The 27,311-nt window shown below is 34.9% G+C and overlaps 2 protein-coding genes across 3 annotated transcripts; both read left to right on the top strand.

Annotated features, from left to right (window-relative positions):
- The first annotated feature begins 4,702 nt into the window (after positions 1 to 4,702).
- LOC136801208 (uncharacterized) lies at positions 4,703 to 5,389 on the top strand. Its single transcript, XM_067057844.1, has 2 exons — positions 4,703 to 4,827; positions 5,020 to 5,389. The coding sequence occupies exons 1-2, from the start codon at positions 4,786 to 4,788 to the stop codon at positions 5,317 to 5,319; spliced, it is 342 nt and encodes a 113-aa protein (XP_066913945.1). The 5' UTR covers positions 4,703 to 4,785; the 3' UTR covers positions 5,320 to 5,389.
- A 4,038-nt stretch (positions 5,390 to 9,427) lies between these two features.
- On the top strand, positions 9,428 to 25,678 carry LOC136801217 (ubiquitin-associated domain-containing protein 2-like). 2 transcript variants are annotated; one of them, XM_067057854.1, is made up of 10 exons: positions 9,428 to 9,528; positions 15,591 to 15,650; positions 16,518 to 16,645; positions 20,051 to 20,173; positions 20,340 to 20,449; positions 21,228 to 21,363; positions 21,621 to 21,674; positions 23,662 to 23,907; positions 24,164 to 24,355; positions 24,785 to 25,678. In XM_067057854.1, exons 2-10 carry the CDS (start codon positions 15,605 to 15,607, stop codon positions 24,893 to 24,895), a joined length of 1,146 nt encoding a protein of 381 aa, XP_066913955.1. In that variant the 5' UTR covers positions 9,428 to 9,528; positions 15,591 to 15,604; the 3' UTR covers positions 24,896 to 25,678. The 2 variants fall into 2 exon arrangements, with proteins under 2 accessions (XP_066913955.1, XP_066913962.1); XM_067057861.1 differs by lacking the exon at positions 9,428 to 9,528 and adding an exon at positions 12,874 to 12,961 and having other exon boundaries at positions 24,785 to 25,137.
- The last annotated feature ends 1,633 nt before the right edge of the window (positions 25,679 to 27,311 follow it).

Here is a 27,311-nt window from a genome sequence, read left to right on the forward strand (position 1 = left end):
GTGATTCTTAACACAGTTCCGGTGCAGACCAATCGCCAAAAATTGTGCACTGGAACACCGGCACTTTTTGCTCTGGTGGACGTTTCCAAAAATTGCTCCAACAAACGTAAACAGCTCCAAAACTAGATTTAAACATCAATTGGACCATTGTCTCAATTCACTGCCCAATGAGCCACTGCTACCGAATTACTTTCCTCTTAGGAGAGCTGATTCAAATAGCATCCATCATCAGATTACTCAAATTGGATGATTGTTGAGAGACGAACAAGGAAGCCTTCAGAAAAGTATCAAAATGTAGAAGTAAACACCAGCCTAACTTTTTAAAAAGTCTGCAAAATGTATCAGATAAAAAAACAAAACATACTTTTTATCAAATACTTGAATATACTTACTGACAATAATTTTAGCACCGAAATTAAATGATAAAAGTAACTTTCGTTCCATATTTCTGGATATTTTGAGACAAAAAATTCATCCCAGCCTTTTGCCCGATCTCGTTTTCGTGTGGGTTTGGAAGCCCCGGGTTTTCACACAGTGAACGGCAACGTAGCGGAATACCTTACTTACGGCTAACTTTCCAAAACTTTGCTAAACCTTCAAATCAATATAAGTGGTCAAATCTTGAAGTTATGATGTAATCTAATGAAACCTATCCACCAATCAGTGCTCAGAAAATCAAGTGTTAAGCGAACTTTGGAAAGATACATAGCGGAAACCGGAAAGTATGGAAATCGGGGTTCGAAATCGGGATACTCTAAAACCGATCACAAAAAAATTAGCTAGTCGGGCCTGATTGTAAGCAATTATAAGCTAAATGTCGAGATGTAATGCAAAATACTTATCGCAATCTGTATTAGTATTGTTAAATGTATTATGATTATAACCGGCCTAATTGGAGTTGAGTCCCGAGTGGGATTCGACTTTTCAGACAAAGGATTTTCGTCGATTTTGTACTTAACCATAAATTTATTTCTTTACCTTTTTGGGTTTTCTTTGGAGTCGATTCTCTTCCTCTTCTTTTCGTCATTAGGGATCCCTCGTCACTATGCGTTTAAAATAAGTCCATTCTAATTTGCCGGAACCCGATTTCAACGTCATTGTAACACGCCCGGAAAAGTACCATACCGATTTAAATATTTGGAAATGATTGTCCGTGTTTGTAATACTCTCGGGTACCTAATGGCCGCCCCCCCTGCAAATTAATTTTTCGAAAATTTTCCACTACCCATATTAATTCATTCCCGAATCTAGCCACATATTTAACACGTTCGGGACAATCCCGAATTCAACCTTTTTCTTATCAAAATCGGGACCGTCCCGAATACAACCTTTTCGTTAGGAAATACGGGAAAGTTCCTTAAACTGCCGAAACGAAGATTTTTTGTATAAAAATTCAGATATACACGACTAAATGCAACCACATAAATATTAGTTGACGTAATGTTGTACTTTCCATTTTTTAAAACATGAACAGAACAATAATATAAATATTTCAAAATAAAACTACTGAATATAATAATATAGCATCTAGAGTATAAAAATAGATCTTCTGTATTTATCCTTTTAATGTAGTAAAGCTTCTTGGCGAATGTCTCTGGGCTTTCCACTGAAGTAAAACTGTCTCTTATGATTAAGTGAGTAGTAAAACCATTTGTATTTGTTCTTTTTCCATCCCTGAAACAAATCCAGTATTTGCCTTTTCCTTGCAGTTTATTGTCGAGGTTTGCTTTTCACGAGTGCAAAGAAGACAAAATCCACTCAGCGCAAACGATCGGTGATACGCCATTACCTAAAATGTGTAGTAATTGTGTTAACATCCACACGGTACATAAAATTAATCTGTATTTGTACAGGAAAATTCATAAATCATTATAATATGATCTGACATCCCAATCCCCATGAAAACTAAACAGCATAACTTATTTGCATTAAGGATGATGAAGCAGACAAATATTTTAATGGGTCTATACCAACGGAGTACAAGTAGAAACTAGGACAAAAAAGTTTCACTCACCTAGTAAAAACCAAAACAGTTTTGCTACATCGCCATTGTTGTATAAAACATGACCCAGTGGTTTCTTGAAAAATAGTAGCCTATAAGAACACGGCCACGTATTGACATGAGGCAATAAGTCATTGCTTATTACACGAATCATGCCCAATCTCCACTCATTCACCTGAAACGTCAACATATTTTGAACTTTGTAAGTGAAACCATTGAGTTTTTCTTCGGTTATGCAATCATAGAAGTTGAGACGTTCCATGCTGAATGTAGTTTCCGAAATGTGAAAGTACAGCACACGTGGAAAAAAAACAATGCATTTATATACCATCATGCATTTCAAATGGAAAGGTGCCGAATTTGAAAAGGGTCTGGGAATAATGAAGCGAACCACATCGGAGACATAAATAAAAAGGGCGACTTAGTTTGATAACTCATAACATGGCGGAGAAAAAAAGGAGAGGAAGGTCGTGGGAGCTTTTAGAAACAAACATGATAGAAAGAACGTTGTTGAATCAGTGGAATTCATAGACTTAGTTAATCCTTATAATTTTTACAACCTTATGCAAGATGATAAATTCAACGATTGGATGCGTAATAAAGGGTTGTTACCTAAAGGCCGTTGGTGCGAAGATTGTGGTGGATGGGGCTCCCCTAAAAAGCGGGTGAGAAATATATCCGGTGAAACTTTCCGATGTAAAAAAAACAAGAACCATGAATTTTGCATAAGAAAATATTCTTTCTTTGATAACGCTAAATATACCACACAAGACATTATGTCATATATATTAGAATTTGCACTTGGATCTACCATGAAACGAGGTTCGTACGTGTGTGGCATTACCTATGGTAAAACATCTGTAGACTACAGTAAACATATCAGGCAGATATTCATGCAAATGTTTCAACGGTGCAATACACCACAAAATTTAGAGGCGTAATCGAGATCGACGAGAGTTTGTTTGGAAGAAAGGTTAAAGACCATCGAGGCAAGGATAGAAACCCTAAGGTGTGGGTGTTTGGTAAGTTAACATTTATAATAAATTGACATTGTCCGCAAGAAGTTTGTCTAAATGTTTTTTTTTCTATTTAATTTTTGTAGCGGCTAGCCGAATTAAGGAAAAAATGACGTTACATTCACAACATCCAAACTTTGTTTTATAGGAATGGTTGAGCGTGAGTCCAACAGAATCATGTTGTACCCCGTCAAAGATCGTGAGGAAAAAACCCTTGTGCCACTGATCAAGCGCCATTGTGAGGAGAACTCGACTATTTATTCAGATGGATGGCCTGCGTACCAAAACCTCAATGACCACGGTTATAGCCATTTTTCAGTCGTACACAAAGAGGGCTTTACTGCCACTTACAAAAACGATAAAACGGGAGAAGAAGTGACTGTAAACACCAACAAAATTGAAGGTGCTTGGGGCCATGCAAAGAATCATTTCAGAAAAATATACGGTGCCAGTGCCAGAACTTTTTAGTAAGTATATGTTTTATCCAAAACAAAAGCAAGGTTGTTTAGGGAATGAATAATGAAGACACAGTAGAGAGAGTAATGATTATATTTGTTACTCGTAATGTCATTAGGTTTCGGGGTTATTTAAATATTTGCTACAATTGCTATTAATTACTTTAGCGGTCATCTTTGCGAAATCATATGGCGTAACCATCATGTTGGCAAGAACGTTGTAGCAGAACTACAAAATCAAATAGTTCAACTATGATGTGGAAGAAATGGTCCACCAAATTCACGTATGAAAACACGTTTAAAGATTTGTTTCAAGACATAGATGATGACAACGAATCTTTGTATATGTTCGTCGACAACGAAGAATACTTGAAGGTAAATAAAGTTTGAATTCTTTAATACTGTAATTGGTTTGTTCTGTTCCAAGGAATTTGTAGTGGATATTATTTCTTGTGTTTGCAGAATATCGATGTTACCGCGCTGGTTAACTCGAACATTGAGCCCGAAGCACCTCACTTAGAAACACCACCGATTGCAACCCATGATGTAAGTTTCAATACGTTGAATGCGCAAACTTCTTCCAGCAACGGAAACTTGAGCCCCCCAGTCGTGAATTTACAACGCACGAAAAAGACATCTAACCATAGTGACGAGACTGTGCCGTACAACTATGCCACGTTGTTTGACTTGGTGGAGGGAAATAAAAGTTCCAAAACAGCAAGCTCTGAGAGAGGAAAAGAAAAGGTAATGATTTATTAAAAGTAAAGGAATATTGCCGTTCATGTTGTGTGTGTCCAACTTCAGAATACTATTTTCCATTGAATATTGTGATGATCTAAGTTATATTGAAAACAAAGAAACTATTTGTGATAAGGTCAATAATTTGTGATAATGGGCAAGTTATTCATTGCTTTTATAAAAACTCATTTTTACTCACTCTTTCAGGCTACGTCTTCAAAAATCAACAATAACGATGAAATGAATGATCAAGAAGGTTCGCAATTGGTTGACATAGTCATCGAAAAGCCAAAAGGAGTAACCACAATCACTACAAATGCAAAAGGAAAGGTAACAAAAATAAATTTTACAGTCAATCATGAAAAATGTAGCTAGAACTAATGAAATCTAGCAAATTTATAAATACATTTTTAAATTGTAAAATGAAATGGTTATTATTATTATGAGACAAGATTTTTTCAAAATACCATCATAGGCCATCGTTACTTACCACAAAGGCAACATAAGCGTAGATCAAAAACCATCGAGTGCGCAGGTAGAAGACATCTCTGATTCGGTCATTGAGCAACCAGCCATGGAATCCAAGAAAGCACCAAGTAAAAATGGAAAAGAGAAGGTAATAAGTTTCGAAACAGATACAACCTTTGTTGAAGCACTTTTTTTATACAGTACAGAAAGTTCTGAAAACTTGCTTTTATAACAAACGGTATTAATTAAAAGAAGCCATGACTTCGTCAAAATTAGATTTACATAGAAGCGAGACAGAGATATTCTATTTTCAATCGTTATAAATTTGTTATGTTTTTAGGCAACAAAATTACGTGCAGCATTAAAACGAAAGCATGTGTACATGCCAGCAGACTGCAGCCTTGTAAAAATGGGCAATAAAGAGGCATTGGAATATGCTGGTCTAACAGAGAAGGAATTTATCGCCAATATACGTACCTCTGAGACTGGAAATGGTACAACAAGTCAATCTGCAACTTCAACTCCAAGGCCAGGTCCTTCTGGCATAACTCTACGCCGAAGAAAAAAGGTGAAAAATCCTAAATACCGAGATTTCATCACTTCATTCGACACCACATCGGATATGGACGATTTTGCTTGATTTCATAAGTTCTATATCATACAACGAGTACCTACACACCATTGTAACTTTTCATACTTTTTTAATACATTTTTGGAATCACATTACTGTTAAAAGAATATCGTTTTTTACATTAATTGCTTTCCCATGCACAAATAATTGTTATTGTATATATGTATGTATGTGAACAGTTTGCGATTAAACAGAAAAACATTTATTTGAAATATTCGACACTTGTATTTGTTACATTGCATTAACAGTCGCTTTACAATAATAAAATTGAATAGTACTAATGGTAGAAAATAATTGTCTTTGCTTTTTAATGACAAACTATACCTAGTCGAATAAAAGCTTTTAAGTCCTCCGAATTTCTTGAAGAAAAGATATAGATATACTATGCGTATTTTTGCCCCTACGTCATTCCGAATTCTTTACATGCACTCTAACAGAGCAAATATTTAAAGAGACATGCAGAATACATTATCTAGATTTATTGTCCCAACAAAGTGTTTCGCCTTCTTTATAAACACTCGAAAACGTATTTTTTTAAAGAAGGCGGAATACTATGTTAGTGCAGTAATTCCAAAGTAGTGTATTCCGCCTTCTTTATAAACACTCGAAAACGTATTTTTTTTAAAGAAGGTGGAATACTATGTTAGGGCAGTAAGTCTATAGTAGTGTATTCCACCTTCTTTAGAAACATTCGAAAGGGAATTTTTTTAAAGAAGGCGGAATACTATGTTAGTGCAGTAAGTCCATAGTAGTATATTCCGCCTTCTCTAGAAACACTCGAAAACGTATTTTTTTAAAGAAGGCGGAATACTATGTAAGGGCAGTAAGTCTATAGTAGTGTATTCCGCCTTCTTTAGAAACATTCGAAAGGGAATTTTTTTAAAGAAGGCGGAATACTATGTAGGGGAAGCAGTAAGTCCATAGTACTGTATTCCGCCTTCTTTAGAAACACTCGAAAAGTATATTTTAAAGAAGGCGGAATACTATGTTAGTGCAGTAATTCCAAAGTAGTGTATTCCGCCTTCTTTAGAAACACTCGAAAACGTATATTTTTAAAGAAGGCGGAATACTATGTAAGGGCAGTAGTCTAAGTAGTGTATTCCGCCTTCTTAGAAACATTCGAAAGGGAATTTTTTAAAGAAGGCGGAATACTATGTAAGGGCAGTAAGTCCATAGTACTGTATTCCGCCTTCTTTAGAAACACTCGAAAACGTATATTTTTAAAGAAGGCGGAATACTATGTTAGTGCAGTAATTCCAAAGTAGTGTATTCCGCCTTCTTTAGAAACACTCGAAAACGTATATTTCTAAAGAAGGCGGAATACTATGTTAGGGCAGTAAGTCCATAGTACTGTATTCTGCCTTCTTTAGAAACATTCGAAAGGGAATTTTTTTAAAGAAGGCGGAATACTATGTTAGGGCAGTAAGTCCATAGTAATGTATTACGCCTTCTTTAGAAACACTCGAAAAAGTATATTTTTTAAAGAAGGCGGAATACTAGTTTTAGTGCAGTAATTCCAAAGTAGTGTATTCCGCCTTCTTTAGAAACACTCGAAAACGTATATTTTTAAAGAAGGCGGAATACTATGTAAGGGCAGTAAGTCTATAGTAGTGTATTCCGCCTTCTTTAGAAACATTCGAAAGGAAATTTTTTTAAAGAAGGCGGAATACTATGTAAGGGCAGTAAGTCCATAGTACTGTATTCCGCCTTCTTTAGAAACACTCGAAAAAGTATATTTTTAAAGAAGGCGGAATACTATGTTAGTGCAGTAATTCCAAAGTAGTGTATTCCGCCTTCTTTAGAAACACTCGAAAACGTATATTTTTAAAGAAGGCGGAATACTATGTTAGTGCAGTAATTCCAAAGTAGTGTATTCCGCCTTCTTTAGAAACACTCGAAAACGTATATTTTTAAAGAAGGCGGAATACTATGTTTAGTGCAGTAATTCCAAAGTAGTGTATTCCGCCTTCTTTAGAAACACTCGAAAACGTATATTTCTAAAGAAGGCGGAATACTATGTTAGGGCAGTAAGTCCATAGTACTGTATTCTGCCTTCTTTAGAAACATTCGAAAGGGAATTTTTTTAAAGTAGGCGGAATACTATGTTAGGGCAGTAAGTCCATAGTAATGTATTACGCCTTCTTTAGAAACATTCGAAAGGGAATTTTTTTATAAAAGGTGGAATACATTGTTTGGATTTTTTGTTCTAATATAGTATTTCGCCTTCTTTTGATATTTTGAAATAAGGAAAATCGGGACTAAAAATTTCTCGTTGCCTTACATACTTTTACTTGAGTCCCGAATCCAATAAGTTCGTAAAGTAAATCGGGACTAAAAATTTCTCGTTGCTATATATACTTTTACTTGAGTCCCGAATGCAACCTTTTCGTAGACCAATTCGGGACCGTCCCGAATCAAACCTTTATATAGACAGATTCGGGACCGTCCCGAAATTTACATTTTCAAGACAAGCTATAATAAGCCCGTATAAATAAAGATCTGCCCCACACTTCCCTGATTTTCAAATTCAAGCCGCCATATCCATCTTTTCAGTGACTCGGATATTAAATATGTATTATATATACTTTTACTTGAGTCCCGAATTCAATATGTTCGTAAGGTAAATCGGGACTAAAAGTTTCTCGTTACTATATATACTTTTACTTGAGTCCCGAATTCAACCATTTCGTAGGCCAAATCGGGATCGTCCCGAATCAAACCTTTTTAAAGACAGATTCGGGACCGTCCCGAAATTTACATTTCAAGACAAGCTATAATTAGCCCGTATAAATAAAGATCTGCCCCACACTTCCCTGATTTTCAAATTCAAGCCGCCATATCCATCTTTTCAGTGACTCGGATATTAAATATGTATTATATATACTTTTACTTGAGTCCCGAATTCAATATGTTCGTAAGGTAAATCGGGACTAAAAATTTCTCGTTGCTATATATACTTTTACTTGAGTCCCGAATGCAACATCTTCGTAGACCAATTCGGGACCGTCCCGAATCAAACCATTATATAGACAGATTCGGGACCGTCCCGAAATTTACATTTTCAAGACAAGCTATAATTAGCCCGTATAAATAAAGATCTGCCCCACACTTCCCTGATTTTCAAATTCAAGCCGCCATATCCATCTTTTCAGTGACTCGGATATTAAATATGTATTATATATACTTTTACTTGAGTCCCGAATTCAATATGTTCGTAAGGTAAATCGGGACTAAAAGTTTCTCGTTACTATATATACTTTTACTTGAGTCCCGAATTCAACCATTTCGTAGGCCAAATCGGGATCGTCCCGAATCAAACCTTTTTAAAGACAGATTCGGGACCGTCCCGAAATTTACATTTTCAAGACAAGCTATAATTAGCCCGTATAAATAAAGATCTGCCCCACACTTCCCTGATTTTCAAATTCAAGCCGCCATATCCATCTTTTCAGTGACTCGGATATTAAATATGTATTATATATACTTTTACTTGAGTCCCGAATTCAATATGTTCGTAAGGTAAATCGGGACTAAAAATTTCTCGTTGCTATATATACTTTTACTTGAGTCCCGAATGCAACATCTTCGTAGACCAATTCGGGACCGTCCCGAATCAAACCATTATATAGACAGATTCGGGACCGTCCCGAAATTTACATTTTCAAGACAAGCTATAATTAGCCCGTATAAATAAAGATCTGCCCCACACTTCCCTGATTTTCAATTCAAGCCGCCATATCCATCTTTTCAGTGACTCAGATATTAAATATGTATTATATATACTTTTACTTGAGTCCCGAATCCAATATGTTCATAAGGTAAATCGGGACTAAAAGTTTCTCGTTACTATATATACTTTTACTTGAGTCCCGAATTCAACCATTTCGTAGGCCAAATCGGGAATTTTAATTTAGTCCCGAATCCAAACATTTCGTACGCAAAATCGGGACTCAAGTAAAAGTATATATAGTAACGAGAAACTTTTAGTCCCCATTTACTATATAATAGTATAAATCAAACCATCGATCAATTTTTTTTTTCATCGTTTTCGACTTCCTATTTACGTCGTTCTAGTTCGGGACAGTCCCGAGCGGGACTCAAGTTAAATTAGGCCATTATAACCAACCCGACTGCAGAACTAGTGACTTTTTTTCTGACAGTGACTGACTTGAACTGTGGTGTCTTGACTGGAACTTTTTGAAGAAGAGCTTGAAAGGGGTAAGAGCTTTGTTCATCATAACTGCTTCATGCATGTATCCGTAACACCTCTTTCATTCATTCATTGTACATTGGTGGACCTGTTTGTTTATCTATTTTATGAGATTAGAGAAGACAGGAAGAAACGTTAGAAGAATACATCTTTCCCATAGCATAATTCACAAAACAGATGCACATGCATTATTTTGTTTCTCTCCACTGTTTGGCAGTCTAGCAGAAAGTTAATTCTTCTTTTAGAAAAAAGACAATCAATTGTAAAAGGGGTTACGCACGATACGAAAATCTCATGTTCGCAGGCGAAAGGTTTTTTACACTACATACCGTAGCCGTAGGATTGCTAAACTTCCTTATTCCCAGCGAAACTTTCTGACAGTTACATCAATATGCCTTCTTACCTGTCTTTAAAAATATAAATAAAAGTAATCACGGAAAAGGACGCGAAAAAAAAATACATAAGTGTGAGAACAGAGTAATCAAACTCGTTAGAAAAAGTACCATTAGAAGTCATAAAAAATCAACCTGAATAAAGGCAATCGAAATTCCAGAGAACTTCAAAATTCCCCAAACAACATTACATTACTATGTCAAACTCCCATAACATGAATTTTACAATTACGTCAGAGTAGATAACGCTCGCCACCGAAGAGGTTTATTTGGAAAGGGTAATTATATTTTATTGTTCGCTTCTTTTTTAAAGATTCGCCGGGTTGGAAAAGTATGAATTTCTTTGTACATATTTTACCTACCCCAAATATTTAGGAGGCTGAGTTTTAAACGAATTGTCAAGTTGAAACGAACGATAAATGTATCAAGGTCTGTTTTATTTACCCCCTGGTGACTTAACAAAAGGGACTTAACTCGATGTTACAATCCAATTATTGAAAGTTTGTGTCGGCCTTTTCATAATGAGCGAGACATACGTTCTCTGATTACGCAATTTTCATATTGACATTTTCGAGGCATTTTGATGTAACTGTCTGATTGCTAGTGTACAACGGAAAAGGACCAAAACGCCACAAAAGTAGATTTAACACCGATTTTTGCCGGAGACGCCTAGAACATTAACAGTGTAATCTCATAACCGATCACCATTGCTAAGGCATATGATGATCTGAAAAGTTTCTCCAGCGGAATTTTACAAAACCGCGTTCGGCGGGGTCTGGGAAAAACTATGACACGTGACCAGATACCGGTATCCGATTGGCCCGCAGTTTTCAAGATTTATTTATCATTTTATAGGAAACAATTTTTTGTAAGAAATAAAGTAGCAAAAACCTGTATCTTTTGAAAAATTGAATATTTTCCAAGAACTTTTTCAGATGATAACAGGCAATTGTACATGGAACAATCTGAATCTTCACCTGTCAAAAATACTAACTTTTTTCCTGTTGGAATGCCCTTTGAGCACCTGAACATATCATGGCTACAAAATCATAAATAATATCATTTAATTTGGAGTTTTGAGACCTTTTCAAGCCAGAAAATAATTTCCAGAACTTAGAGTTGGTATTTGTTTATCTTCCAAATCTATTAAAAAGTTCTCATGAAAGTTTTTTGAAGTCTGATTGCAAAAAGTATCAACCCAAAAAACTGATCATTGAAACCGCTTAAAAAAGCTCAACAAACATAAAATTTCACCAATATTTTATCCAAAAAGAGTATCCAAATATCCAACAATACAAAGAGAGCCTAAACTAGTCAACCTCTTAGTGTTTGAATCAAATTTTTTGTCGGTTGAATGCCTGACAGACATTTCGCACACGTTAAGTTATAATTGTTCTGATAAAATGCTTCATTCCTCCTAATAATCAAGCAGATAGCAAGAGAGAAGTAATCATTACATAAGAGAACATACCTGTAATAATTTGGTTGGTGTTTGAGCCTTCATCTTGAACAAAAATAAGAAAACATCCAAGCAAAATCAGTTGTACAAAATACAACTTTCAAAACAGTCTTTCAAAGCTTTTAGGTCAATAAGTATGAGCAGCCACTTCTGTGGGTGTATTTCAGAGCTACACTAAAATAAATAAACAACATTTGAAACATTGAACTTTCCTTTATAAGTCTCAAAATCCATAAAAAATTCAAAACATTGACCAAGAGCCAAAACGTAAATTTCAGGCGCCATCTTGGATTTGGTTCGGAGCAAGAAAGCCACGGTCGCAGTAGAATCGGTTTTGTTTAGCCCACGCATCCAAAGACGGCCCGAGCAAATCGATAAATTTTATGCGAATGCCGCGATTGAATCGTGAAAAGTACTGTACTCTGAAATTTCAGAGTGTCGGCCATCAAAGAAAACCCGAGAACCTTTGCAGGTCTTCTTGCAGAACCATTCCTTTTAGAGCGCATGTGTGGAATGAGTGGAGCACGAAGAGCTGCTTGGAGGTTAAGAACAGTGAGGCTGGAACTTCAATTTTTGAGGATTACGATTTTACCAGCTTTTTAGCGATTTGTGCCTCGCTAACCCAAATCTCGCAACCTCTTTACCTTTAAGGAATATCGAAATTAGAGTTTTTCAGCGTTCCGAAAAAACGCAAAGCAAAAAATTTTTCATCTTCACATGATCGATTCTCAACAACAAAATACATCTTTTGGTCTTTGGGTTTGTTTCTGACGCTTTTCCTTCAAAGAATATCGATCACTTTCCTTTTCCCCTCAAGCGCGTGAGAAAAAAATGATTAGCTCACATTCTCGCGCGGGCGAATAAAGATGAGGCGGCAATCTTGCACTGAGGGTGCTACTTAGTTTCCGCCCTTTTTTGCGCCCACAATAGAATGATCCAAATACGGGGGTATTCCAAATGATAAACGATGTCGTTTTGTAAGTGTTTATTTTCTAAGAGATACAAATAGTATATATTGAATATTATTAACTTATTTATTTAAGTATTTTTCAGCCCAAATTTAAATATCTGGTTAAATAAAAAACAAATGATAGCAGTTCCGTTTTTCCTCAAACCCCCGGAAAAAGTTTTTTTGCCGACTTAGCTATTTTACAAATTTCGGAAAAGAACTCCCATAGGAATTCCGATACATAACCCGATTGGTTCATTGGGCTCTTCCAGAAAAAATCCGTTCATGGGGGGTGGAGGATATATTATTTTTTTCATGAATTACCCCTGGACATTTTGATTTTTAACCCCCTGGACACGGGTTATACCCCTGGACAAACATCAAATCAACCCCGTGGACACAAAAAATTACCCCTGGACATTGGAATTTACCCCCTGGACATTGCAATTTTTTGGTATTTTTTCAATACCCCTGGACAATTCATCCTCCACCCCCCATGAACGGATTTTTTCTGGAAGAGCCCATTTCGGAACGGCTTCAAGAAAGTCATAATGGCAGATGATTTTAAAAGTTTCTGAGGAAATGTGTGGAATTTATCGATGTTGATGGATTGTTGATTCTTTAAAGAAAAAAGATAACAGGTATAGCTTTTTCTAATCCTGGAATATCGTGGTTCCAGCTACACTGTAGAAGCGAAAAGATCCCGGAGATGGGGCAGGTATGTTTCCCGGGAATGAGAAAGTTAGCCATTTTATGATACAATTTTAAAAACTTATACCTAGCTGTTTGCGTGATGCGTGATTGGGAAATAATTTGAGGCATGATTTGGGCTATTTTCACGATACTTGCATGGTGAACAAACCTTTTTTGGTAATTTTCATGATCATCACGAGAGCAAGGAAAATTTCTATCAATGCATTTTAAACATGTACAAACTCTGGTGAACCAAAAGAAAGTTGATATTCTATTTTCAAAACAAACTGCTTTTTTGAAGTTTTTTTTAACTCAAATATCTTAAAATTTCGACCTAAAATAAGAACATAATAAGGATTTTTTGGTATAAAAAATGTCTTATGATACTTTGCGCAAAGTAACAGAATTTCGTTCCGTCTTTTTCTCTTTTCTCGTTTTCTTAAATCAGGGGGTAATGGTATATATACAAAAATTGATCTTGTTCATCAAAAATTGAGAATATTTTACAATAAGAAAACCAAAGGAAAATTTATATTTTCAAAGTAGATGAAATATTTTGCATATACTTTCATATATAAAATATTGGAAAAAAGGTTTAATATATAAAATATTGCTTGGAGAAAAGGTAAAATATATAAAATATTGAAAAAAAGGTAAAAAATTATAGCATCCAAAAGTTATATTTTTTGAAATGCATGTCAAAAAGTTAAAAACTTTCAAAACAGGGAAACAAATTCATAATTTCAAACATACACTTTTTTTAATATAAGAACAATTTATAAGAACAACGAGGCTCAAAATCGCCAAAAAATAAGAACAATGTAAGAACAATGCTGAGCCTGAAACTACTCAATTTCAAGCATTTTAGGGGTCAAAGTAATGAAAATTGGGTATAATGCCTAAAATACCAAATTCACAGCAAAAATTTCCACGTTTTAAAAGCACGTGGAAGAAAATGTCCAAATTCACAGCAAAAATTTCCACGTTTTAAACGCATGTGGAAGAAAATGTCCAAATTCACAACCAAAGGTTTTCCACGTTTAAAATGCATATGGAAGGAAATGTCCAAATTCACAGCAAAAGTTTCCATGTTTTAAACGCACGTGCAGCAAGAAAATGTCCAAATTCACAACCAAAAGTTTTCCACGTTGCATTTTTAAAACACCAAGGGAAATTCAACCATTAATCAGTAAATTTTGCTCTGAGTTTAAATTTTTACACTAAAGCTAACCAGTTCATATCCAGCCGCAACCATTTCCTTGGGTGCCGCAACCAGTGTTGTTTATTTTTGCCGCCATCTTTGTTTTGACTGTTATAAAGCAGTATGGTCCGATCAACAATACGCTTCCGAACCGGGCGACGTTTCCCGATCGAGAAGGATACTTATATTTTCCCCGGACGTTTCTCGAAGAAATGACGTCTTCATTGTCGTATAAAAACATATTACTTTGAACTTACCATTTTTACCCCCTGCTTTTAGATTGCGTCTTCTGTGGGCGTGAAATCAGGCGGAGACTCAGCGCTCTCATTATAAGTTTCTAAGGTTGTCCTATTGTTTGCATGCTAAATCCATACACAATGACGTCAATGTTTGGCGGCATACCTGAAAATAAACAAAAAGATTACCATCATATTTCATTTGCATAAATTACACTACCTTATAAAAATTATACCAAACAAAAGCGAGTTTAGGCCGCCCGTCTAGAGAGCGTGAGCCCTGATATTTTTGTCTCGCGATCGATATTCTTCGAAGGAAGAATTAGCCAAAAAAACCCATTGACAAAAAGACGTCTTGCGAGACTGGGAATGGATCCTGCGAAGATGAAAAAATTTTAACAAGGCATTTTTTGGCAAACCCATGAACTCTAATTTTTTTCTTCCATCAAGCTAAAAAATTTGGTTTGGTTAATCGAGGCAAAAATTAGCAAAAAGCTGGTGTTTTCCGTAAATCTGAGAATCATGATAAGATCCTCACTGTCAAATCAAAAAAGTGAACAAACAAGCTTCGTAAGAAAAAACACTTTAACTACCATTCATAAAAATACTTGTCCAAAATGACGAGTATGTTAGAAAGTATTTCCATAAAAATCAGCGTGATACAGTTTCCTTCCTCTGAAATATTGATAAAAAAGTTGATGCAATCAGTTTTGAAATTAGTCGTATAAGAAAATAAGAAAAGAAGAAGACTCTACATTGCGATCAAAACATTTGAGACACAGGGAAGAAAGAAGACCTTGCATTGCGATCAAAACATCCGATGGACAAAGTTTCTAGCTCAGGTTTGAAATAACAAAGTAAACCAGTATATTGAATCTCCGGATGGATGTAAAAAGTTCCCGTATTTTTCTCAACTGAAAACCACACCATAGACGACAACTTTCAAAACAAAACATAAACAAACTTTAGAAAAAAAGGGGAAGAAAAGAAAATTCCTGAAAAAACATGCTGTAGGGAAAAACTAAATCATGAAATGGCTAACATCCTGGTAAACTAAGTAGAATTATAGAATTATAAAAAAGGGGGATTTTTGTTTATCAGTTGATATGTTGTTTTATTTTTTTTACTGTTATTTTCTAGGTGCTACTAACATCATGGCTGGGTTAGTCAAACCAGATTCTATTTCAACTCTTGGATTCGGTATGGATTTTTTTCATTTCAATAAGATTTGATAATTTTTTGGACCTACCTCAGAGGTTCTTTAAGTTCGTTCGTTCGTTCGTTCGTTCGTTCGTTCGTTCGTTCGTTCGTTCGTTCGTTCGTTCGTTCGTTCGTTCGTTCGTTCGTTCGTTCGTTCGTTCGTTCGTTCGTTCGTTCGTTCGTTCGTTCGTTCGTTCGTTCGTTCGTTCGTTCGTTCGTTCGTTCGTTCGTTCGTTCGTTCGTTCGTTCGTTCGTTCGTTCGTTCGTTCGTTCGTTCGTTCGTTCGTTCGTTCGTTCGTTCGTTCGTTCGTTCGTTCGTTCGTTCGTTCGTTCGTTTTGTCTTGAAAAATATCGAACAGGACTGGTAAAGAGAAAAACCTTCACAATTTATGCCAAAATGTAATGACCTAACTGGATTGACTTTTTTTGAATTGTTTTAAATACACAGGTTGCAAAAATAAAGTTTGAAGTTAAATCATGCTTTTACTCGAATTTTCATGTGCTTATTACACGACCTTCATTTCTGATTGGTTCGAATTCATTAATACGAATAAAGTAATTAAATGTGAGTTGTATACCAAGTAACAAGGGAATAAAATCACGTGAACATTTTCGAGTAATCACATGTTTTGGCTGCACAATTCTATAATTTTGCGTGTGTTGCTTTGAGAATTGATACTGATACTGATGTAAACAAGAAATTCCTATCTAACTTTTAAGTTATTCCAAACTTTCATTTAAAAATACGATTATTTATATAAGGATACGTTCCAGTTTTTTGGGATAATCTGATTATAAACTTATGTTAGGGCTTTATTTTTCAGTTTGAATATCTAACGACAGCTAACGATGAAAAGTTATTTTTAGCAAATGCAAGTGCTTCCAAGTTGATGATGATAGCAACTGGGATAGGATCAGTTAGCGTATATTTCTTGCCAACCAAATATTATCAGAGGTTGACGTTAAATCTAACAGATATTATCAATCAGGGACAGGTGAGTTTTCATTTCTAAAATCTTTGAATAGCTTTACAGAGGCCCCGGTGCTTGATAGCTTCTTTCTGTCGTTTTTGACAAAATACACTCAATCATTTTTTCAGGATGGGATTTTTTAAGAATTCTGTGACTAGCGAGGTTAAGCAAGAAGCTATCTATTACGTGCGGAATCTATTACGTGAGTTTTTAGACTGGATCCGAGGTGTTTTAGCCTGATTCCTAAAGCTTCACGGCATAGAGAAAAAAGAGGTTAAGCAAAAAAGGCGATCTATTACGTATGACGTAATGTCGATTTTTCCATATTTCACTTTCGGCCCCTACTTCTGAAATTTTCTACCTCTTTTTTTCTTTTCCAGTTTTCTTGTTGGGAGTTTGGTCTATAAAATCCCCTTACTTTCAATCTTAATCTACTTAGTTTTTCCCCAAGACAAATGTTTTCACAAAAATTAAAACTAGGAAAGCATAGTCAGAGTTTTCTCTATATTACTTTTACTATTTTTATTCAACATTTTTATAAACAAAAAATATGTCTCTGACTTATCATTTCAATGAATTCTTAACATTGCAATAAAAATATATAATTTCATAATTTCATTCCTAGTTTACATAGGTACCAATAAAAAATTACTGCTTTATTTATAAACAAAAAATAATCTGTAAGAGCATAGACATAGTGTACAGTATGTCATAGTATGTCATCCTTATTTAGCTGAATTTCTATATGAATGCTTCACCATTACCAATAAAAACACTGTTATAAAAAGTGTGCAAACCTGGTCTCGTGTTTCATATCTGGCAGGTGTTCCTTCTTCTGCTTCTTTACATTTCAAGGTACCGATATCACCTTTTTAGGAAGGGAGATGTCTCTTTAGAATCCAACCAATCAAACCAAACGTTATAACGTTATAATGTTGAAGAAGTTGAAGGATGACCAGTCAGTTAAAATTTTTCAGCAAAGGATTGAGAACTTGAAGCAGTAGCGGTGTCCAGAATAAAGAGCTTTATATAATTTTGGGGAACGGTTTGAAGTTCAGCGGTTGTGTGACATCAGGTTTTTAGCAGGCTAATTTGTACGTACAATATTAGTCAGATAGTTGATGATGAATGAAGAGCAGGAATTGAAACTCGTTACTTAATTCATAGTTGTAGCAGTTGAAATTGGAAAAATATATAAAGATTTCTTTTGTTTTGCTTCGGGTGGAGGGGTAAATTTCTTTGAGCTTGGCAGAGTGTCTTTTTCGTGTTTGTTGTTTTGGGTGGGTGACATTATAACTTTGGCTTCTTCGCACTTGATGGGCTGGCACCACAGTCAGAAACACTAAAAAACATGAAAAAGAAATATGGTTACATGCTGTTCATTGTAAAGGTTACTTTGGATGTATTTGGACTTTGAGAGCATATAAAAAGCAAGATAAAAAAGAGAAGAAAAACGAACAGAAAAAAGAACCAGAAGAAACTTTCTGTTTGTTTTGGTTTGATAAAAAAGTCAGCAAAGGTTATTTAATTACACTTACATCTTGACCTTCTTTTGAGCAATAAATTCTTTCACTTTGTTTGTATGCATCATAGTTTGTTTCCACAGATGAGATTCAAAAACTTTCTTCTGTCAGCTCAAACTTGTCAGAACAGTCAAAAAAAATCTACCAAAGTTTCTTTTCTGTTTACATTTTTTTCGGGTGATTTTTTTTTCCTAAACGATTCAGCCCAATCTCCGTAAGGTAAATTTCCCTGGATCATGCTTATATCCTAATCGAAATCTATTACGTGAGATTGGAGAATTTCGCGCAATAGATCCACTCTTCAAACTATGACGTACAGGTCAAATTTCACGGGACAGAGTTAGCCTTGAAATTTGGGCGCTAGCCTGCGAAAAACTCACGTAATAGATTCCGTACGTAATAGATAGCTTCTTGCTTAACCTCGCTACTATTCAAGCTTTTTTGTTAAAATATCCCGGCGATACCGCCAACCCAATTAAACAATTAGACTTGAGAATGAAAAATATATTGTAGTTAAATGTGATTTCAAGTCAATAGAGTTACTCTTTTTTTCATCCTTTTTATTTTATTTTTATTTATTCTTTATTTAAAGTTGGGTAAAAACCTGCTAGAAAATACAAAAGTAAATTCTAATTAAGTCCAACTGTTGTAAAAATATTATATAAAAGCTATTAAAATAAAATCCTAAGAAAAAGAAAACGAAAAACTATTTAGAGCAAAATAAGGGGCCTTCTCTATGACAGCTGAAAATATTCTTAGAGATTAATAAACGGGGGGGTCCTAATAAGGTCCGGGGGGGGTTGGAAAATTTTCAAGCGGGGGGGGGGGCGTTTATTTGGAACCTAAGAGTACGCGGCCCAAGGCCCTGCGTAGATTTAAAAACTTCAGTGATGAGGGGTTTAAGATTTCGTGCATGAATATCTACAGAGTTGCAATCAGTTAATAAAGTACCATAGTTCGAGATTGATTTATTTTTCAGAGCACAAAGTGCTCTGTGATGGCATTTCTCAATCAGGCTATTTTCCCCTTTCCACAGAACATCCAAACAAGTGGGCAATAATTAAAGGGATAAAAAAATATAAGAGTTAACGAGAAGCTTTGCTTTGTCTTCCGATAAGAAATTTCTTACCCTTCTTAATGCCCGGAGTTTTGGTTTGATTTCTTACATAACTCGGTGATATGAGGAATGAATGACAGTCTGCTGTCAATTTTTATGCCCAAAAGCTTAACAACATCAACGCTTTTGATGTTATTTTTAATTCTATCGGAAGAAAGAAAAAAGAAAGAAGAAAGATTTAGGTTGAAGGTGCCAGGATATATGAGTTGAAACTTTGAGGGGTTTGCAACCATTGAGTTATGCTTAAACCAATCAAGAACTATGCGTAGTTGACGCAAAAGTTTTAAATTCACATCGTCTATGCTGGGGCCAGACGATTATAAGGTATTATCATCTGCAAAATTTGATATTTCTTTTATAATATAAAATAGTAAATTCTCGGCTAATTTTTCTTAGGAGTGGTATACACAGAGACAAAAATGTCAGTGTAGGACTTATTTAGTTGTATTTTGTCATATGATTGAAATCCCACCTTGAACATGGCCATTTAGAAAGTCTGTTTTTTGAGAGTCTGAAAGGACTATTTACTAGGGGGTGATTTTTTTTCTGAAAGACAGATGATTGATATCCACAACCTAAAAACACGGCTTTATTAGGCACCTCCCTAAAAGTACTTAAAATTCGCATTAAATTCCTAAGAAATAATTAGAAAGATGTAGCCTTAAGGATTTAATATTCTTACAGTCAGGTCAGGTTAAAAGATTTTTCCTACTCTCAAATTTTTAATTTTAGAACAGTTTTTGTTTAGTACATAATACTTGAAGGGATATTGTTTTAAATTCTCTTTAGGTTTGGCGACTGTTGAGCTCACAATTCATGGGAGAATATTTGTTGACAGATACAGTATCCACTTTGTTTCTGATCTATCACTTCCGTATACTGGAACGAAGATGGGGTACTTCTAAATTTATGGTAATTAATTTTGTATTTTATCTCTCACTTATCATTTTATTTATATGTCATAATTTGACGTACTGTAAATACTGGAACATGTTTTGATAACTTAAACCAGACCACAGGGTTTGTGTGGATAATATTTTGCTGCTCTTCAAAACATATTTTTCTTTTGTGTATTTAGTCACACCTTCTATCTAGCTGGTCGCTGTCACTATCACTTTACTATGCTATTTACAAAAGCAGATTACTTGAACACACTGGGCTGGATTTACAAAATGTCCCTTCTGGACTGTATCTTTTTCGTTCATTAGTTTTTGAAATTATCTTTAATAAAAATTCCAATCCATTTTTGACGATTGGATAAATCTTTCAAAAGCTATCCAGTAGCAAGTTTACACGTTTTTTTATGAGAACATCATTTTAGTTTTTTAATGGAAGATAAGTTTTAAAATATCGATACAAAAGCATCCAAATTTTTGAATCGGGTGTTCTTAACTTTTTTTGTTTTAAGCCTAAAAATGTTCTTAACATATTTTCATTTTTTGAGCGTTTTTGTCAATTTCCCTAAGAAATTGGGTGTTTTAGAGTCTGCAAAGTCTTGCAATGTTCTTAGCTTGTTCTTAACTTTTTGATCATCGAAGCCTTATGTTCTTATATATTTTATTCTTATTAAAAAAACGTGTATCTGTGTTATTCTGCGACGGAGACAGTAAGCTTCTGATATTTCTAAATCAATCTAAATTGACTGAGGACGACAGTTAATCTGCACTTTTACTGTCTTCGATTTTGCAGGTCAAAATTGCAAGTTATTCCAAAACGCTTCAGTTACTCCGCCGTAGTCAAAAATGCTAATACATAAAAATTTGCTAGTATTTTTGAAAGAGGCTTGTCAAGAAATTTGTTGTTCACCATTAAGTACTTTATTAGAGTCGCTAGACATTAAAAACTCAATCGTGCTAAGTGTTATTTTCCTACATGTCCACCCTTATTTCATTCAGGAACTAATAATTCATCCAAAAACCTTTCACATATTTTACCTTAATCAAATAAGTAACATACATGAAAACAGATATGGCCCATTATTTGCAACCTTCGTTCACTTTCTATTGGACATTCCACCTTCATCGGATGCACGAGCAACAAACACAAACAGATTGTCCCTTCCCACTGGCAACACCTGGCTTGTCTGCCTGATCATGTTAAAGGTAATCTTTATAATGATTATTTTGGTAGAGGTTTTTACAGTGGCTTTATTGATGCCTTGAAAAGGGGGTCTGGAAACATTTTAAAGCAATTCCAAATTGATTATTTCTTGTCATTGAAGCTTTCCTTCTAATGAATTTAAAAAAGATCAAGTGATATTTAGAGATGTCTTATTATTACATTGTCAACCCAACTATAATTATAATTATATATAATCTACTGATTTTGTTTTGGTTGTATACTATGTTGTTGCATTTAGATGCTGATTTCACTTGATAGTCCGAAGGTACCACTCCTATCGCTATGTGGAATTGTAAGTTGCCCTCTTTTTGGATAAAATGGAAATACAGGACCCGTTTCATTCTAAACCGAATCCTTTTTAAATAAGTCTCGTTTGATAGATTAGTAATAGTAATAATATGACATTTTTCACGAAATGCCATATCATTCCTGGTTAATTATATGACTGATTTTGTTATTTTTTAAAGAGCTATCCGAAATGAGGTCTCCAGAAGTAAGACAAAAAATTTATGATGTATTTCTATAGGGCTCTATAGAGATATGATGAGTTGCTTCAAAACACAAATCATTCCATATCACTTTCAAATTGTTGCAGATATTTAATAAATATAATATCAAACAATAAAACTAATTAAGCAGATATTCGGTAAGAAAAATCGGATATCGAAAATTATTCAGTCGAGCTTGATGATATTTAGCCAGTACCTTCCCACAAACCAAATTTTTTCTTTGTTTTTTAAATCGCGATAAAAAAGCGGTTTTCGTCTAACAGGCTAGATGATATTCGACGAAGCGAAGCTGAGTCTGGCTGAGTCGAATATCATTAAAGCGAGACTGAATAATTTCGATATCCGATTTTTCACGTTGAATATATGGTTTATCGTTCACCAATGAGCAGAAATGTATTTTACTTTTTTGTCCCATTATTATTTTGTCATTCACAGTCTTTCTCTCTTTTTATAACATTTTCGAACGTTTTACTACACGCTTTTTTTTTTATAAGAATACACTTTATAAGAATGTCCATGATGAAAATGGCCAAAAAATTAAGAATATGCTAAGAATATCACCATCATCGAATTTTGCTGTTCAAACAAAGAATGTCATTTTTAGAGCATTCTAAATCATAAATTGCCAATTACCCCCAAGTAATAAGAATGCTGTAAGAATATTTTAGGATGATTTTCCCAAAAAAGTTAAGAATATCCATGATGAAATGGATTTACACCATTCTTATAAAAAAGAAAGCGTGTATCTTATTTAAGGATGTCAATTTCATGGTTTTTTTCTCTTTTGTTAAAAAGCACTTCCTTTTTATCTGTTTTATTTATGTGACATTTAAATATTTATTTGATCAAAAAACTATTTTCTTTATGCTCGCTGCTACAGAAGAGATATTTTGCTATCGGATATCTAAAAATATTGGACAGTGCGTTTTGTTTAGAGGTGGACGATAATCCAAAATAATCCACAATACAAACATTCAAACAATAGCATTGGGAGGAAGATTCTTCATAAAAATTGTATTTTCGGCTCCTTTGCAAAGACGCCTGCATTATCATCAGCGAGTCAGGTTTATAATAATCATAGTGCTATATTCTTCTTTTGTATCTCCATTCAAAATGGTCGTAAATGAAGTGTTCAAATTATATCCAGTCTTCGAAAGTTCGTCCATTTTTGAAAGCATTTATCGAAATGTTTGTGTTTTTAAAGTTTTGCCATAATAAAAGAATAACATCATCATCCAACAGCTCGAATTTTTCGTCTCCTTTGACCGGACAGCTACTCAAAATATTTGCATTAGTTTTTTAAAACCTGTCTACTTTTGTGATCGAATGTTGCCCAAAAATAATTAAATGTTTTGGAAACTCGAACACTTACGTGGCGCGTGAAATTATGTTAGGAGAAAACAGCTTTGATCAAAAATATTTCTTCTAAAATTGAAACGTAGAATTTTAATTTCTCCTGAATGGTTCAACAGTTTTGTTGTTTACCCGTTGTAAACACTGCGTCTTGTTTGTGGCGGGACGGCGGAAAAGTGGGCGTATCATTATTTTTGGCATTACAAAATAATACCCCGTGGTAGGATAAAAGTGTGCAACCTAAATAAAATCATTCATATAATTACATCTTTAAACAAATGAAATAGTTTGTGCGGTTGATTCATCCAAAGTTTCTTCACTTCTACAATATGTGTTGTTTTAACTTTTCATTAAAATGGTTCTTCGTTTTTTGATACCGGTAGGCGTAGAATAATTTCTGTTTCTTTATCATTATAGGTAGCTGGCATACTGCAAAGATCCAATTTCCTTGGTGTTCAAAGTTGGTTTAAAATACCAAAATGGTTATCACGCACAAGCAGCAAGGTATTCGGTTTTCTGGGTTTAGTTGACAATTCGGAGGAGTTTTCATCGCGCTCAGTATTGATGGGAGCCACGCCAGAGATTCACGAGGACATGCTTTATGATTACGCGATGCAGAGGGGGAGAATGATGCCAAGAAGATTTGGACCTTCAAATGATAATGTAAGTTGTCTTGTACCAAAACAGTATGAAAGCTATCTGTTGTTGTTATTATACCTTTTCGCTTAAACATTATCATTTGTTGAAAAATGATTCTAACGTTGTAAAAAAAGTTATTTTGTTTTTTTTACTTTTATCTTGATTCTTTTTTAGTCTATCTTACATTAGAATTCCCCAAAAATTAATCTCAAAGTACACTAAACGCTAACACAATCTTTTTTATCTTAAAAAACTGTGTTTACTGATATTTTCTCTTTAGAATCGTGAACAGATTGGTCAAGGTTATGCCGAAGTGATGAACCCCTCTTCCCCTTTCAATTTCATACGACACCCATCCCCACCGCCACCGCCACCGCCACGCATCCCTTCACCGCCCACGCCACCCGAGAATCCTCAGCCTCCACAAGCTGAAATTTCAAGCCCACAAACTGATAATGTGCCAGAAGAAAAGGTACTAGGATACTTCAAATCTGAAAATGTTTAACCCAGTGATTCTTTGCATATAAAAACGAAAATTTGAGACTTTCGATGATGTCAATTTTTGCGCAATGGTAAAGGTTTATTTTGACCGTTTCCGTTTGACGTCATTTTTACCCGCGGTCAGCTATTTTTCTTATAACTTTATAAATGGTAAGAAAACATGTACATGGGGATTAAGTCACGCCTTGCTTTAGCTCAAAGTTATTTCCCATTCCTTTCGGGTAAGGTTTTTGTTGTTCGTTCTTGTTTGTTCTTGTTTTGTGGGTGAAATTCAAATCAGTTAGGAACAGCAGCCTGCTTGAGTTTTGGTTGAAGATTTCCTTAACCGAATTTTGTGAGATCGGTCTAAAGCTATCACATTAGAATAGAAATTTGAATTTCGTCTTCTATTTTAATATAGGTTCAAACGTTGGTTGATATGGGATTTGATCGTGATGCAGTGCTGAATGCTTTGGCAAGTACAGAAAATGATGTCAACCAAGCCACTGCCATTCTCCTCTCTGCTTCATGATCTCTAAGCGGTACCCAGTAATTTAGGGTGGAACAGACAGAAGCTGGTGTGGAAAACCATTCACATAGACACAGTGTGTAACGCTTTGGCTGGGTACAATTTCTCTACTATCAAGTTGATCAGCCAGTGAGCAGTCCACAGTGATTGACTGTTCTGGAAGATCTTTGAGGTTTCCTTTTGCACGCACCGGACAAAATTCAGAATTTTCCTCGATAAATAAACAAAGTCGAACGTGGATTATTTTGTTGGGAACAGAGATTTAAGTTAATTTGATTATTATTTGCTTGCATTTCTTGCCAAAGCGTAGTGCCTTGTAAAATTGAAATCACATGATTGATATTATGCCTTTGCACACTTTATTTGGCAATTTTGAAGCTAATTGGTTTTGTACATTTTTCAAGTATTAAAGAATTTGTTGAATAGCAATAAACAATCGATAAAATTTCTGGTTGCTGTTGAAAAAATATTCCCAGGCAATAGATGATTGTGTCAAGGATTATCTTGGTTGACTTAGGATGCTTTTTATGGGTTTTTATAATAGATATATTCTGTTATTGATTTGTGTATATAATTATTTGGATTATATTTTATAGAACACTTGTAAGAAATTGTAAATATTTCATTCTCTTTTTTTTGAATTCATAAAAATACCGAAAACTTTGATGGATCGGATAAAACTGATTCCATGACAAGACCTAAATGGATAAGCTTAAATTGATAAACAATTTCCTTATTTCTCGAAAAATGTTTTTCCTTCCAAGAAAAATAATGATAATCACGTCATAGACATTTGAAAATTCCTTTAGATCCATGTATGGGTTGCTGCGTCAAATTTTCTAAGGTTTCTATTATGCAAAAAGGTAAATGGAAAAAGATGACACGATTTTCTTCATTTATAGTTAAAATCGAGATAAATATGCACTATAAGAAATTGGATTCCCCTATTGATGCTTCTATGTCGAAGAAAGGCTGTCATTTTTACCAGCACAGTTTCATTCTTCAAGATTGTACAAAATTGGAGAAATATTGTTATATTATTTTCATTAACCACTTTCTTTTTTCAATCCATCCAAAAAGGAAGCTTTCCAGTTTTCAACTCTAGACTTTTCCTCTTGAGTAATAAACGGAGGGGTTGGAATAAGCGGGTGTGGGGGGAGCCTAGTTTTAGACCTTGCTCCTTCTTATAAAGAGAACAAGAACATTATGCTCGGAACCAAAGAGACGTGACATAGCCTAAGATTGAAATTGCCAGCAACCTCCAGAGGTTAGCCTAGAGTCTCTTACTCGAATTACCGAGCCATTTTTTTAATTAACTTTCTCAAAGAACAGGTTTGTAAGTCTAGGCTCTCGGTGCCTAACGAATTCGTGGTTCCTTATACTTACCAGCCACATGTGGTTTTATAGAAGTCTGCGATTCAGACCAGTTTAATCGAGACTTGGTCTACTTTTTAATGCAACAATCAGCATTTATTAATTTCAAAACAACCGTACACGTTTTTTTTTTATTAGAACACCTAAAATTTGGCTGAGTCTGGATGTGCTTATTTTCCTGGCAGTTTTCAGCCTAAAATGTTCTCAAATAATGCGCTCTTAATTTTTTAGACTATTCTACGACTCTAAATCGACAATATCATGCAAAATAAAGAGAGTAAAGTTTGGGCAATATTTGACTCTCGATTTTAGAAAATCCATCCCTAAGTTCGGTTAAAAAAACTGCTTGAAAAGAGGAAAAAATGTAGTATTCTTGTCATTTTTTTCAAAATTGAGGCAGGGCATGTTCTTATGATGGCCTATGATGTTCTTAATTTTTCGCCAAATTTCAGCCTCAATGTTCCTTATAAACTGGGTTCTAATAAAAAATAAAACGTGTATAGCGCAGGAACAATTTGGCTAAAAATTACTCCCTTAGGTTTTTTTTTACTCTGCTCTTATCAAAAAAGGGAAAAGGGACGTCAACCATTGAGTTTAAAGCCCCCGAAGGGCTAGAGTTCAATCTCTAACCTTTCTCAGGCAAGAAAAAGTGAAGCGTTAAAAAATGCACAGCATTTTTGACGACGGATTGAATCTAGCAATTCCTTTGTTTACGATTGATATTTTTTTCGAAATTTAGCGGTAAATCTTAGTTTCAATCTTTCATTTGTGTAAAAACCAGGCGAGCCGCTCAAGGCTGTGCGACTTTGGTAGGATTTGTTGGCTTCAAATCCTACGATCCTACCAAGGAGATTGACTTCTAGCCCGTCGGGCTTATACTTCATTGACGTCAACCACTCTGGACTTGTACTTGCTGTTAGCCCGTGTAGTGTCATCAAGTGTGCATTCTTGTAGAACCCATCTTTTGTCAAATTCAGATAGATCGAGATTTTAGGTCCCGCCCAAGAGAAGGGTGGTTACATTTTTTTGTTTATATCTTTTTTCT

Source organism: Clytia hemisphaerica, unplaced genomic scaffold, assembly GCF_902728285.1.
Source record: "Clytia hemisphaerica strain Z4C2 unplaced genomic scaffold, Clytia hemisphaerica genome assembly, whole genome shotgun sequence".
Lineage (NCBI taxonomy): Eukaryota > Metazoa > Cnidaria > Hydrozoa > Leptothecata > Clytiidae > Clytia > Clytia hemisphaerica.

Excerpts from the sequence above, each read along its gene's own strand:
- LOC136801217 (XM_067057854.1), top strand. The coding sequence starts at position 15,605 with ATGGCTGGGTTAGTCAAACCAGATTCTATTTCAACTCTTGGATTCG. Across the intron at positions 16,646-20,050 it reads ATATTATCAATCAGGGACAG|GTTTGGCGACTGTTGAGCTC; the intron begins GTGAGTTTTCAT and ends AATTCTCTTTAG. Across the intron at positions 20,174-20,339 it reads GGGGTACTTCTAAATTTATG|TCACACCTTCTATCTAGCTG; the intron begins GTAATTAATTTT and ends TTGTGTATTTAG.
- LOC136801208 (XM_067057844.1), top strand. The coding sequence starts at position 4,786 with ATGGAATCCAAGAAAGCACCAAGTAAAAATGGAAAAGAGAAG. Across the intron at positions 4,828-5,019 it reads GTAAAAATGGAAAAGAGAAG|GCAACAAAATTACGTGCAGC; the intron begins GTAATAAGTTTC and ends TTATGTTTTTAG.